Source organism: Rhinolophus sinicus, chromosome 15, assembly GCF_057876585.1.
Source record: "Rhinolophus sinicus isolate RSI-liver-muscle chromosome 15, RSI-T2T, whole genome shotgun sequence".
Lineage (NCBI taxonomy): Eukaryota > Metazoa > Chordata > Mammalia > Chiroptera > Rhinolophidae > Rhinolophus > Rhinolophus sinicus.
Window position 1 is genome coordinate 88,567,384 of NC_142515.1, and position 15,568 is coordinate 88,582,951.

The 15,568-nt window shown below is 35.7% G+C and overlaps 1 protein-coding gene across 4 annotated transcripts; it reads right to left on the reverse strand.

The window, feature by feature from the left end:
• Positions 1 to 1,726: 1,726 nt before the first annotated feature.
• Positions 1,727 to 13,730, reverse strand: APELA (apelin receptor early endogenous ligand). Of its 4 annotated transcripts, none has more exons than XM_088792457.1 (4): positions 13,355 to 13,730; positions 11,905 to 11,994; positions 6,361 to 6,398; positions 1,727 to 2,427 (listed from the first exon to the last, which is right to left on the reverse strand). In XM_088792457.1, exons 1-2 carry the CDS (start codon positions 13,425 to 13,427, stop codon positions 11,906 to 11,908), a joined length of 162 nt encoding a protein of 53 aa, XP_088648583.1. In that variant the 5' UTR covers positions 13,428 to 13,730; the 3' UTR covers positions 1,727 to 2,427; positions 6,361 to 6,398; position 11,905. The 4 variants fall into 4 exon arrangements, with proteins under 4 accessions (XP_088648583.1, XP_019600191.1, XP_088648584.1 ...); XM_019744632.3 differs by having other exon boundaries at positions 1,727 to 2,438; positions 13,355 to 13,726; XM_088792458.1 differs by lacking the exon at positions 6,361 to 6,398.
• Between the last annotated feature and the right edge of the window lie 1,838 nt (positions 13,731 to 15,568).

Below are 15,568 nucleotides of genomic sequence, written 5' to 3' on the forward strand. Positions count from 1 at the left end.
AGTAATTGACACTCCCTAGTCTACTGTTCCACCTTGTCAGTGAATAAAATATGGCTCCATTGTTACGGACTTATTCTGGTATGCCACTTTCAGCGTACGTGCCACTAGTTGTTGAGTTCTTACAGATTTTGAGAGAATCTTTGCCCTTACTCTGATAGTCTTGAATTAAGTAAAAAAATCTGCAGTGGCAGAGAATATATCAAGACTGTTCAATCTTAAATGCATCAATTAAAAGGAACAAACAATAAAATAGAGACAAGTGTCAGGAACATTTCTATCATGTTGCACTCAATGCTCTGAGCATTTCTTATACAAAACTGAGGACAACTAGACACTCAAATCACTGAGTATTTTCTTGAACAATTATTGAAGTGGTATGAGCAGAAATCTAAAACCACTTCCTTGCCTTGCAATGGTATGGACAGTAAAATTTAACTTTTACTGTCAGTGTGAGAACCTGTACTTGAAAAAGTATAGGCTTGTATTCAATGAGATGTATCTGAACCGAGTGTTGTTTTCTTGTACAAAATATGTAAACATATCAACAAGTACATGTTTTAAACAAACATAATTGATAATATCTTATGTTCCTATTGAAATGCATGTGTAAAGGAATTATAATTTATCCAGAAAATCATTTAGAATCTCTCCAAATATCTGATTTAAATAATGAAGTAACACATTTTATAAGACGTCTTTTGTTAGTGTGTAAATTTAATTACAGTGCTTTATATAAGCACTTTCCATCCCAAAAGACACCATTAATAAGCTATAAAAGGTAGACAAACTCCATGATGTCAGAATTTTTATGTGAAATTCTTTGTGTTAATCCCAACCTTTTATTTTAGCAAAATAAGGGTTAATGGTTCATGGCTTCTCCCACTTTATGTTTACAAAGTAAAATTTCTAGTTAAGATATGAATTTGTAAAATTTTTTTTTTTTTTTTAAGATTTTGTTGTTGTTGGGGAAAGGGAACAGTGTATATTTCCAGGACTTTATTGGGGAACAGTGTGTTTTTCCCAGGACCCATCAGCTCCAAGTCAAGTTGTTGTCCTTCAATCTTAGTTGTGGAGGGCGCAGCTCAGCTCCAAGTCCAGTTGTAGTTTTCAATCTAATTGCAGGGGCCACAGCCCACCATTCCATGCGGGAGTCTAACTGGCAACCTTGTTGTTAAGAGTTCGCTCTGCTAACCAACTGAACCATGGGGCCACCCCTTGGCAGCTCAGCAGCATCTCAGCTCAAGTTGTTGTCTTCAAGCTAGTTGTGGAGGTTGCAGCTCACTGGCCCTTGTGGGAATCGAACCGGCAACCCTGTTTCTCAGAGCTCGAGCTCTAACCACTTGAGCCACGGAATTTGTAAATTTGTAAATTTTATACCTGGAATTAACTTACAGTAAAATAATAGAAACCTTTATGACACTGAGCTAACAGTCTTTCAATAAATAAAATTAAGAATTTGGGAACACCTAATTATCAATACAATTCAGATTTGGACAGGATAATTTTATATCCCTAAATTCCTTCTGATTTTTTTTTTTTTTTTTAACATGTTTCACCACCATAGGTTGAACAGCACCAAAACAGAACCTAGCAGAATGATGAGCTAGGTTCTCATGTTAGAGATGTTGCCCCACTTGGGACTTCATTGGCATAACTATATTTTAAATGTCCACATTAAGTGGGCCTTTCTAAGAGACTATCTACACAAATAAAACAGAACTTCAAAGGAAATCAAACATTAGCTTTTTGTAATTACATGATGAGAAAAAGATTCAGAAATGAACATTTCAATTTTAAAATAAAATGAACTACAACTAGTATTTCAAACATTCTTTTACAACTTTAAATGAATATTATTCAAAATAAAAAATACTTTTATAAACATTAAAGCCTATAATATAAAATTGGTAGCAACTAATAGCTTCTTTCTTAGTCTCTCTATATAAGTAATCAATGAACCAATTATTTTCTCCCAATTCTGCAAAGCTGAATAGTCCATGCACTTGATTTCAGATTTAGCGTTTTTAAAAGAATTACTCAAACATATACAGTTATCTTAATATTTTTGAAGAATGATAAGAATATCAAAGAAAAATTTTAAATTCTTGCACTTTTTACTATTAGAGAGTTCTAAGACATTACAAAGTATTTTTCTTTTTAACCCATATAAGAATTATAATGTGCAGAAAAGATGAGAGATTTTTCTTATACAGGTAAATAATTGTGCTTCAGACTGTAATTGCTTTTAAATTTATGTTATTTTCCCTCTAAAAAGAAAAGAAGAGAATCCTGTGAAACAACTAAGACATTCCAGGTGCTTTCAAATGATTCCTTTTCATACAGGAACTTCTAAGCAAGCACACGATTGTGTGGGTGGGTATTTTTCATTCACTCCTCTTCTTCATCTTGTGGACTGGGGGAAGTTATCTAGAGAAGATCTATATTTGGAAGGCAAAGGAGAAAGAACATAGCATAATAAGAAATGCTATCCAGCAGGCCAATTTACCCATGCTTAATTTTTTAATAGACAATGAGTTATGAAATGAGTTATGAAAACTTCATAATTTCAGTAGAATAAAGGACAAAAGAACATGATAATCTCAATAGAAAAAATAGTTGACAAAACCTAACACTTTTATTTTCATAATAAAAACATTCAACAAACTAGAAATAGAAGGGAACTCCTTCAACCTGATAAGGATATCTGCAAAGACCCATGGCTGGCTTCATACTTGATAATGAAAGACAGAATGCTTTCCATCTAAGATCAGGAATTAAACAAGGATGTCTGTTCTCACCACTTCTATTGAACATTGTATGCAAGGGTCTAGTTAAGGCATATAGACAAGGAAAAGAAATAGAATACATCTAGATTAGAAAGAAGTAAAACTATCTCTGCAGATAACATGTGCTTGTACATACCAAATCATAAGGAACCCACTAAAAGCTATGAGAATGAATCAATAATTTCATTAATAAATCAATAATTTCATCATAAAATCAATAACCAAAAATCAATTATATTTCTACATATTATCCATCAACAATTCAAAAAGGAAACTTAATTTACAATAACATCAAAAGAATAAAATACTTGGGAATAAATTAAGCAAAAGTATAAAACTTGTATTTTAAAAACTACAAAACACTTGATAGAAATTACAGAGGATCTGAATAAATGGAAATATATCTCATGTTCATGGACTGGAAAACTTAATTGTCAAGATGGCAATATTTCCCATTGATCTAGATTCAACACAATCCCTGTCCAAATCACAGCTGGCTCATTGCAGACACTGAGAAGCTGATCTTAAAATTCATATGGAAATTCAAGGGAACCAGAATAACTAATCTTGAAAAACTACATAGTTGGAGGATTCAGTCACAATGTAAACACTTGCTACAATACTACAATCTCCAAGACAGTATGGTGTTAGCACAAAGATTGACAGGTGGATCAATGAAATACAACTGAGAGTCCAGAAATAACCCCTTACATTTATCATCAATTGATTTTTGACAATGGCGCCAACAGAATTCAATGGAGGAAGTAGTGATGCATTCAACAAATGATGCTAGATACCCAAATTAAATATGTGCAAAATAAGGTAGACCCCTTCCTCACACTATGTACAAAATTTAACTTAAAATGGATCATTGACATAAAAATAAGTTTTAGAAGAATACATAAGTGTAAATATTTGTGACCTTGGATTAGTCAAAAGTGGATGTGAGGCGGTTGGTGCAAGGTAAACAGTAGTTAGGCTGGGGTGGTGTGAACTGGGGATGAAATACGCTTGGAGCTGGGAGACTGAATATACAAATGGACAATGGCTTGACACTATATTAAAATAGAACTCTGTCCCACGAGCTCTGTAAACAACCAGCCCATGAAGCCAAACCTTAACCTCTTCAGCAGTTGGCCTGAAATGGGCATAATTTGGTCAGTAACTGTCAGCTTTCCTAATACTTGCCCCTCCTTTCCCCTCAAGGTGGGAATGGGCTCCTGGAAGAATGGAATGGAACCAAGAGGGAAGGACGGGAGTGGTCAGGAGAAGTAGATTAGACGGCATTCTAATCTGGTGTGGGAAGTTGAGGTATAAAAAAAGATAATTTTTTTCTCTGTGATATAAGGGTCAAGGCCATCTGCTGAAACAATGAAGAAAAGGGCCTGAAATTTGAGCTCAGTGTATAAGTTAGAAACAGTTATTGTGGAGTGCAAGGCAACACATTGACCACAGGAATGTAGGAGTTTTGCTGGACACTGAGGAACTGAGATGGGCGATGAGGAACTTATAAGTGGTTCCAATGAGACTTCTTGTATATTCTTCAGTAGCAATAACATGCTTGGATGAAAACTTTCGGATCCTTCCAGAATAATGAGATGAAGACAGCAGCAAGGAAACCTGTATTGGTAGCAGTTATGGAAAGAATGAATTATAGAATCTTAGATGGAGAAAGGGAAGACTAGAGAGACCTGTCAGTGGACATGGAGAAATGTGCAAGGCCTGATGAGGCTGGAATGGAGGCAGTGGCTGACCAAGCTTCTGGCATGACTATGCGTGCGCATGGCTGAGACCTCGTGGAGGAGAAGGTCTTGGTAAAGCCTGTGTATTCTACCAATTTTTCTTCTTTAATAAAATTTTAACAAAGCAGAAGACATGTGGTTTGCATTATTAATTATTTATAAATAAGTATAAACATTCTGAGTGGTAACAAATAAACTATCAAGGAATTTTAATTATAAGTTAGCAATATTTTGAGGACTTGTAGCTACACTGACAAGAATTTGAATGTTTCTGGTGATAATTGCTTATAATTTTATTATGATCAGGAAGTTTACAATTCTTACATAAATTTTCTTAGTATCAATAGTGTTGAAAGAATTGTTGCATTCAATACCATACACCGCTATTAAAAAATACATCCAAGTATGAAATGTATTGACGTCATTAATAATCAATGATTTTGTTTTTTTTCAGGTCACCTACAAAACAATAAATATCCTCTTGTTATTATCTAAGAATACTTTTCAAATCACTGCTCTGAAAAAATAAAGTTAACCCGATATCACTAGGTTACTAATTGTATGCATAAATGAGAAAAAAAACTAAAGACAAAAAGCTTTATGCTAAAAAGAAATTTTAGACTCACAAATGATATATAGAGAGCAGCTATTTTGAATATCTGCAGAAATAATTATTACTGGCTTTGTAATGAGAAATAAGTTTCCAAAATGAAGAAAACTGAATTTAGGTGTTAGTTCGTCATACACATGTTGTATACAGGGGAATATACATTTACTGTTGTAATGTATAATGTAACTAAATTTTATATATTTATATTTTCAATAAATATATATGAAAATTGTATTAACATTCAGGCATCATGATCATTATAGAAGTTTTATTTCATCAGTAAATTAAGAATGTTTTTCTCAATCACTGAGACAAGACTAATTTTCTGTTTTATTGAGTTTTAAGCAAGATGCCCTGCAGATAATGATAGTCCACAGAGGAATCCCCTATACTTAAAACTGCTCTCAGGACATTCATGCATTTTGAAGGTTTATATTCTAAACTTCAGGGGCCCAATCTTGTCTTCAAGGAGCTCACATTCCAATGCAGATAAAATCTGACAAAATAAAGTAGAATATGATAAATGGCTTTAAAACTACTGATAAAAATGCTGAGATTGTTGAAAGAATGGAAGATTATTTTAAGTTAATTGGATCAGGGCGGGCCTCATAAAGAAAATGGAATTTGAAGAGAACCCTGGGGGAGGGGAAGGGTTTGAACTTAATGAGATGAGGGCAGCAATTCCTGGAAGAGAAAACACTTTCAAGTACAGAGATAGGAAATCCATTTGATAGGAGTTCAGTTTGGAAGTTAATAGTTAAAAAAATAAAGCTGAAAATGTATGGTGGGGGGAGTCTGATTTGATAGGTCTTAAATGCTAAGATATAAATAAAAGTTTGATTTCATTTCTTTTAGCAACATTTGTGGAGTTCCTGCTGTATTCCAGGCACTTTTGTCAGCTGAAATTCAAAGAGAACTACAACCCACTGTTGAGACTATAGGTAAGCTACTCCATGGTATTGCTGCCTCAATATCCATTTTGTTTGTCGAAGGGGCCTGTGAGGACCTTACTCTGATAATAGCGCCTCCTACAAACACATGCCCTGGAGAGTAGTTGTAGAGTCACAAGGAGATGTAAGTTCCTGATATGATTTTGCCAACAGCCCTTGTGATCAAGTCTCCCTTGCCTCCCACAACCTATATACCTTATGTACCCCTTAGATAAGACCCCTGTGGGGCTTCCCAAAACCCAGCTCTTTGGGTATGAATGTGCCAATCTCACCTTCATCCAGGAATGCCAAAGCACTCCACCCATGGACCCTAAAGAAAAAAAAAAAATGCTGTTTGTACCCCAAGTCCCATCTCTGTCTCTGTCTTTGTTCTGTTGACCTCCCCATGTAGGCCCCCCAGGCATGCCATATGTTTTTTCCAGGAGCCATGAGTAATAAACTTCTCTATTGCAATTCATCTGTAGTCAGCTGTGGAACTAAGGCTCACCCCTGACTCACCATTCTGTACTCTGCTCCACTTAACAAATGCTAATTTAACCAAAGTCAGAACTCCACATTCTGCTTTCAGGGAATTTACAGCAGGCTGAGAGAAGGGAAGAGTACAGTCAGTTAACAGATTATTACAATGCAGTGAGACAAGTACTCTGACATTAATATGGAAATGGTACTGAGAGGAAAAAGTGGGCATCTAATATAATTGATAGGAGTATCAAAATCAGGAAGTGTTTCTTTAATCAGGGACACTTCTTGAGGGATGAATTGATAGTCAGGAAAAGATGACAGAAAGGATATTGCAAGCAGAAGTGTAGCTTGAGGAACAACAGGTGAAGAATCCACTGAATTTAAAGTAATGGTAATATTTAAAAATAACACTAGCTACCATCTATGTAGCTACTACGTGCTAGGGATGGTTATGATAAGTACCATTACTAGCTCCATCTTACAGGTCTGGAAGTGGAGGGAGGCTTAGCGAGGGTAAGTGACTTACCCATGATCATCAGGGAGTGAGCTATGTACCCAAAACTCGAATCCCAGAAGTCCAAAACACTCTTAATTCTTTCTTATTCCCTCTGGGAGAGGGGAGGGGAGAAGTGGCAGATGATGCGAAAGAGGTATATTTTGTAAGGTGCTGTTTGTTAAAATTATGGGAGTTCTCGCTGTCCTGAAGGCTACAGGGACAGTTAAGAATTTTGATCATAGCATGACATGTTTAGATTTAGTTTAAAAAAATCAGATGATAAAACAAAAATGGACTTTCCAGAACGTGAACTGGAGGCTGGAGTGATCAGTTAAGTTGTTGAAGTCATGTTGGAGAGATATAACAGGTAGTAGTAACAGAGATGAAGAGAAGGGAGCAGAGGAAAACAACACATTTCAAGGTAGAAATGACAGTCCTGGGAAACCAACTAGAACTAAACATTAGGACAGTTTTTGGAAATTTACATCGAGACAGTAACATGTATATTTCATAGCACATAGTGGTATCATACATAGTAAACATCTAATATGTAGTATCTTTACAATTCACCAAATCTTGAGAACACAGGAGGAATATCTGAGTGGAAGGAATTGAAATGTTTACTTTGAGGTGTTTATCCATTCATTCATCAAATATTTCTGGGGAACTTACTGTAGTAACTGGGCATACAGCTGTGATCAAAGCAAAGTCCCTGTTCTCATGGAACTTACATTCTAATGAAGAGCAGACACTAAACAAATAACAAAGTAAATATATGTTATATCATATGACGTTCCGTGTTAGGGAGAAAAACAAACCAGGAAAAGAGAAGGGTTAAGGTGACATATTGCCTTTTTTTTTTTTTTTTGGGGGGGGGGGGGTATTGTATTTGTATCTAAAGGATCATCAGGGAAGTCCTTCCTGATGACATCTATGATACTGGAACAGAGAACTGGGTTACAGAAATAAGCTGTGCAGAAGGCCTGGTAGAGCTGTGCATATGCCCTGAGACATGAGCTTGAATCATCTGTAGGACAGCTAAGGTGATTTCCTGTAGGCCTTTGGATACCCTTACAGGGCCTGAAAGGACTAGTGATTTATTCCAGAGGTAAATAGTCAAAAGGGAGCATGGTGTCATTGAAACCAAGTTAAATTCATCCTGTGATTTGACCTACAGTGAGAGATAACTGAGATCAGGACCAAAATGTGTTCACTGGATTTGAGAAGAATGTCACTCAGGACTTTTCCCAGATTGTTAATGGGGAGCAGTGAGTTGAAATTAGATGGGAGGACAGGAAACAGCCACCTTTTCAAGCAAGTTGGCTGTACAGAGAACGTGGGTTGGTCACTAGAAAGCACAATAGGGTCAAAGGTGCAATTTTTTTTTTTTAATAGATGAAATAGATCACTGTTTTTTCTTTTTTTCATTTTTTTTTTTTTTAGACATTTTATTTAAGTGCGTTTTTCCAGGACCCATCATCTCCAAGTCAACTAGTTGTTTCAATCTAGTTGTGAAGGGTGCAGCTCACAGTGGCCCATGTGGGGATGGAACCAGTAACCTTGTTAAGAGCACTGCACTCTAACCAACTGAGCTAACCAGCAGCTCCCAGAAATAGATCAGTTTTGACTAAGGAACATTCTGGGGAAGAAAGGGAGTAACAGTTGGATCGAAGTTCTTGGGGTGTAGAGATTAACTGTACCCAAGAGAGGAATCTCTTAGTGAAAGTCTAGGAAGGGAAAATAGAAGTGTTGCAGATGTAGAAGTGTGTAGTTTGAAGGCAGGGTCTGATTTTGAGGCTTGATTATCTCCATTTCCTCTGGGAAGAGGAATTGTCTCTTGCTATGAGTTGGAAAAGGAGATTTAGAAGTTTAAGGAAACTGGAGGTCATTAAAATTTGAAATATAGCTGCATCAGAATCGGAGGCACCTAAGAGTAAGCAGAAGAGTACTTTTCAGAGAGCGCTGCACCAGTTGGAGATGGCGTGCTCCACCTAAAGTGGAGATTCTGTGTTAAAGGCAAAGTTGGCTATCAGTTAAGCCAAAAAGGCAGAATGGAGTGAAAAGTCCAAGATAGTAGGACACCTCAGGAGAGAGGTGGGAAGCAGGGCAGAGGTTTGGTCAAGGGTGTCAGAAGTCCATGACTTATTTTCAGGGTTTAAGAATGAGGCAGAAAATAGAGAATTGGAAGAACTTACATTTTGGATAAATCAAGGGTGGTAAGAGAATATTAGCTGGTCTCAATTTATAAAAGGTAGCTTTACCAAAAATCTTTTCATAGCTATTACTTCTGGTAAGTGAAAACGGGCAACAAGGTAGAAAGACTTACTTTTGACTTTTACATTTTGCTATATTGTTGGAAAAAAATTTTATACCATGAAAATGTAGTAAGTTGTTATTAAAAAGCTACAAAAAGTATGTATTAATACAGTATGTAGTTATCTAGAGTACATATTTATCAATAAAAGCATTAATAATTATAGTGAGATTCTACTGTTGGAAGGGGGAAATCATTAGAATCTAAAGCCCCTACCCCATTTTTCCACTCTATGCTCTCCTGTTAACCTGTAAATTTAGACTTCCTCACACCCCTTCACTTTTCCTCCACTCTAATTCCCTTAGGGCTGAATGTGATGCCAAAATATTTCTGTGAGGAAAAAAGAAAATCAAGAAAATGAATTGAGTACAGCATAGATTTTCTATTTAATTGTTAAGAAATCTTACTGAGGATCATTGAGCAGGACTCTCGGAGCTGAAAAAACTGACAGAGTAAAAGGTAATAGAGCATACCTACTAAGTGAGTTAAAAGTCTAAACCACTCTAAAGGGTAGCTCTGGAAAAATTCCAAAGTCAACTGTTTATCTTACCTATCCTTTCACTTGACCCAAATTGAATCGAATAAATACATGTGATTTTACCTAAAGCACGCAAGGAAAACAGGGGGGATAAATGAAAAGGAGGGTTGCCTTAGAGTTTTACTACCTAGATCTGTCGTGCCTTTACCCAATTGTCAAGTTGTTTTGTTGCAAGACATAAAAAATGTACAAATATTCAGGACAGTGAGTATTATGCCACTGAATGTGAAAGTTGCACTTGTTACTACTATAGCCCTGGTTCAGCAAGATCTTGGAAAATCTTATCTTCATGTTTATCTTGCGTTGGTGCGTATACTATCCCTGGATTCCAAAATGTGGCTTTTACATTTTCTTCAAAGAACTGTAGCTGGAATGCAAGACTAGTGTGAACACTGAGAAAATGGATGCTGTGAGCTGAGCAGTTCTTTAAAAGATTAGCCTAATTTTGTAAAGGAGTGCTATTATTAAATGGTTTACATGGCCTTTACTTAAATTTCCCTTTGGTTTACAAATTTGGTTTATAGGTCAAAATTTTCCTCAACTTGGGCAATTCAAATTTCATGTTTACTTGCAACAAGTAGTTTTATGGCAGGTGGTTTGTGAAGAAAGCCAATAAAACCTGCAGCTAAGGGCTTTCCTTCACAGTTATGTAAGGTATCTTTCTCTGTATATGCAGGAATTCCCTTGCTATTGTGAAATGCCTCCTCTCCTCTTTGTTACTTGGGAAGGAAGTGCTGGGAAAATCTTGAACTTCTCCACTACTCCTCAACACAGATTTTACCATAATTTATATGTGAGACTGAAATGCTTTATTAACACACAACAAAGAGTTTTTTAACATATAAAATCCTTTTAAAGCATGTTTAGTCACTACTAATTATCTTCTCAAAAACCTCATGTTGTTCTTTTTGGCTGCTTCCACCAAAATTTGTTTTTTATAATTTCGTAGCAAAGAGTAATATGTTACAGATACAGACATAGAGAACTTGGCTTTTTGTTTTAATCCTGGTGGTAAAGGCTTGTTACTGAATTGCTCTTCCTTCTTTGAATGTCCTACTCAGGGCTTTCACTGGGTTTGAAAAGCACATATTAAACAATAGATATAGCAACCATCCTTTCCTCTGAATGAATAGTGCCATAAACACTACAGTCTAGAGGCCAACTGAATAAGCTAATTTAACAATTGCCTGTGTATGTTAACCAGCCGAGGAATATTTCTGTAGCATTTTTTTTTAACAGAAGAGACATTTTATGACTTAAAGAGCTTAAAATAATTATAATAGAATGCCAAATTTATTTTTAGTGTGAAATAACTTAAACTTCGGCAGTGTTTGAAGTTAAATGATTCAGGCAGTATCACTGGTGATAATGGTGGTGTAAAATCATTGGCCTTTTAATCACTTTTTTTTTTTCAACAAAAGGGGAGGAGCAAAATTCTATTCAGGATTTATCCTTAAAGATGCAACCATCAAGACCAGTTCTATGTGTGGCTGGAAATCTGCCATGCCAATAATATTAAGTTGATTTTATATATTAAAAGAAATATTTTCAGGAAAAGGAAACTGCATATTGAGGCCAGCACCTCATTTATATGGTGTTGTTGGGCAAATATGTCCAAATGCTTTTAAGAACACAATGGTATTAGTGGGAAATGTGCTTGGTTCTGGATAACATAGGGAGCTAGTCAGTGTTTTTCAAAACACATGTTTGAAGATGCTTTAATAATTATGTTCTCCTGGTACCTGATTTTTTAATTATGGTAATCATCAAACACACACCCCCATATAACTATCACTCAGATTCAACAATTAAGATTTTCCTACATTTTTCGCATCGATCCCATTAAATTATTTAAATTCACTGTTTCATCTATTGATATGCATGCCTTAAACTGACATTACCATAAAGCCCTTATCACATATTACAAAATCTGAATAGACATTCTTTGGTATATCCAATCTGGAACATTGCGTAAATGTAGGAAAGCTATTTTCCATCAGAAATACCTCAGGGGAAGGGCACTCGTGAATGGAGAGGCATACATCTCCTCTGATGGCAGCTGAGTCTATGCAGTTTTCTTCTCATTGCCAAATTAGCTGAGAAAAAAAGGAGAAATATTAGGAGCTAGGAGCATTTTTCAGAAAATTAAGTGTTGTTTACTCTGGAGAGTATAGGGTTCAATATATACCGTGATTATTTGCTATTTGTTTAGATGTGATTTTGATATAAAAAAATTAATGTGATGTAAATGCACAAGGTATATTCCTAACAGTTCCTGTTAATAGCAGGATCTACTATTAATAGTAATATCCTCCTCCTTCTACAAGGCTTCTTCCTAAATGCTCCTAGACCTTTCATTTTATGTACTGAATTAATCAAAAATATTTTACAAGAACATTGTCCAAAGTGTTCTATATTTCAGAAAAGTAGAAATGGTTTGAATAGCAATTGCTGTAAATAGTAAGAAGGAATGCTATCTGAGTTGCTAATTTGGAACTCTTTTCTTATTTATGTAAAAGGTCACACCAGGGGAGTCTATTTGAAATGACCTCAGTGATCAAACTTCTGATTAACTAAAAGGAGAAACTGAATTTTTAACAAGTTATGCACCATTTTCTGTTCAAATGAAGAAGTATATTGTCAAGTAAATAATCTTATATATTTGGATATACGTATAATCACCTTTTTATTTAACTTTGGGTTTGTTTTTTTCTGAGTCGGAAAACTCTTTAATTTTTTTACTTGCCAGTGCTTTGAAACCTTACTATTTGGTTTTCAAGTAAAAGCACATTAGAATAACTGATTACTGAATTCTAGTTGGATAAGAACACAACTGATATCATTTTAAAAAAATATATCCAGTAAACATTATTTATCTTAACCATACATATTTTTGACATTTTTGGCTTTATAAGCACAATACTAAAAATTGTACTTTTTAAAGTGACACATCTAATTCTATAACGAGAAATAACAGCTATTGACCTATTTTAAGATTTCATCGACAATTTGTCACATTATGGTTTTTATATGTTGTTAATTCAGTTAATGCTGTCCCAGTCCAGCCAGCAACACACTCTTTTAATACACTGCTTTGGATTTTGCATTTTACCTAAAAATCTGTAAGTGTGTTTACCTCTGTAAGGAACAGACCAAGCATTTTAATTCCTTTTTTACTTATAAGGACAACATATCTACAATAGCTAAGGGATCAATATTCTTTGAAATTAGAAAAGTAGTGGTAAAATATGTATCATCATTTTAATATCTAGCTATTTAAAAAAATATCCAAGTAATAGAACTAACAGTCTAGCTAGCCTACTTCAGAAATCCTCCTCACTCTAATACCCCAGTCTCTGAGGTGTTTTCAACATAAACACAATCATGCTTAGAGGCCCACGGACACAAACAGGCATTAAAAACAAGTTACTTTGTACAAATGTACCAAAGTCTTACCTGGTCTCTGTCCATTGATAAGAAGACTCATCATAAAAATAAAAAATACAAAAAAGAATTGTTGAAATCTCATTTTTCTGCCACACTAAAGTGGAGCAGTAGCTCTCCAAGTAAACCAAACTTCTTTGAACAGTCTTGTGCAAAAGCTGTGTGGCTCTTCTCACATTCTAATGACAACCCTCAGAGAACTGCCAGCTGCGTTTTCTAGAAAGGTTAATGATCACATCAGACAAGGTTACTGGTGCGCCGTGCTGTGGTTAGAGCCTCCCTCGGCCTCAAGCCCCTCCTCCACGCTTCTCCTCCTTCCCCTCTGTCACTCCCCTTTATTTCCATAAGCACATATTGGTGAAATGAAGCGTTCTAGTGTGCTGTGACTTCAGTGGAAGTGTACTCTGGAAGCGCTTAGCAGAGATTTCATTCAGTCTGGATTTGCAGGAATATGTAAAACTAGGCATGGCTTTGCCTCCTCCCCCTCATGATTTGCATCTGTTTAAACTTTGCATTGCCCATATTGGTCCCACATGCAGAAACCAATCGAAATGACAGGAAGTCTCTCTTTTGTCCTTTTCAGAAGGAATTCTGAAACTCTAACCCATGACTCCCGAATGCTTTGTGGCAGAACATGTGCTGAAATGCTTTTTCATTACCAAACCTACTGCAAAGTGTTGCCTATTTATCCTAAATTTCTAAATTGCTTAATCTAGGTGGGTCTGTATCAATAAACATTCCTGGGGTTTAGGATATTCTGAAATAAATTTGGAAAACGTTTATGTTTTTATTTTGTAAAGTGCAATTTAAAAAGTAATGGGAGTTGCTTTTATCGGTAATACATCCAGAATTTTAAAAAAGGAAGTTTACACAAGTCACGAACTAATGAAATCTGTGTTCTGTTAAAACATTTATATGTGGTGGAATGCCAAGCTAACATATCACAGACACAGCAATTAGTGATGGGGAAAGAACTTCTCAGGTCATCTCCTAACACTTTCAGAAGATACAAACAATAATCTAGTGTGGTCTTTGCACACATGTCCTAACAACTCTTTTTGTTTTAAGTGCTTCCTTCTCTGTGATATGTAGCTGTTATAAATGGAACTTACTGTACTTACTATAAAGTAATCCAAAAGGATAGTGTAGATGCACTGTTGAAACACATGTAGAGCCCAAAGACCAAATCTAAAGCATATGAAGCTTTTACACACTGCCAGGGATTTTTTTTGCATTTGGCTTTTCTAGGTTCAGGTAGATGGTACACCACCTTGGGCTTCCTGAGGTTTGAAATTAAGGCATAATTTGGTCTTGGTCTTCCAAGTCAGTCTGTAACATTCCCTGCCTGCCTAGTTATGCACACACCTTATAACAGGCAATAGCATACAGGAATTCTTAGAATCACTTCCTTAAAATCCAAAGAACATTTGCCCATTTGGGAAGAGGACGCATAGTGTTAAAGGGTCCTACATTACCGTGCTGTGTTTGTACATCGCTCCAGACAATCAATTGAATACAGGAGTTTGGACTCATGATATAAAAGTGCTTCATGAGCGACAAAGGTGTTGTTCAGATTTTTGCTTCCCCTGCATACTTCTCAATCTAGCACACTGGAAAACAGCAAGCTACCACGGTTGGATGTTTAAATCAAGAAAACCAACAGGAGATTAATGTAGATTTTGACAGTATAACGTCAAGCCAAGTTATAAGTTTATTCAAAGGTATAGTAGTGAGTTTTCTTGATGGATAAAATAGTGACTACCATACACTGCATCTATAGATTAAAATTTTTATGTTTTATAACCAGATGATCAACAGTGAACTCTTAGAATATGGCCAATATACTCAAGTACTGTGCAAGGTATATGACATCACTGACTAGGATACAGCAAAGTGTTGTATTTGTCCTACAACCCGTTGGAATATCAATTTTCTCATTTAAAAAAATTGACATGTAATACCTGGTTTTCTACTTTGCAGAGTTCTAAAGGTTTAGTGAGATAATGTATTAAATTTATGAAAAGTAAGACATTATTTATATAGTTAAAAGTGATTCTTTCCAAAAACAACTTAAGGAAGATGACAGTGATGATTATGTGTAAGCAGTTGCTTTTTGAAGTACAGTAATAAAGTGTTGTAGAGTTGACGGGCAAACTGAAATTCTAGACATTGAAGGACAATGAAAATGACCCAGCATTTCTGTGGAATGTGGGTCAACAGTGGTGG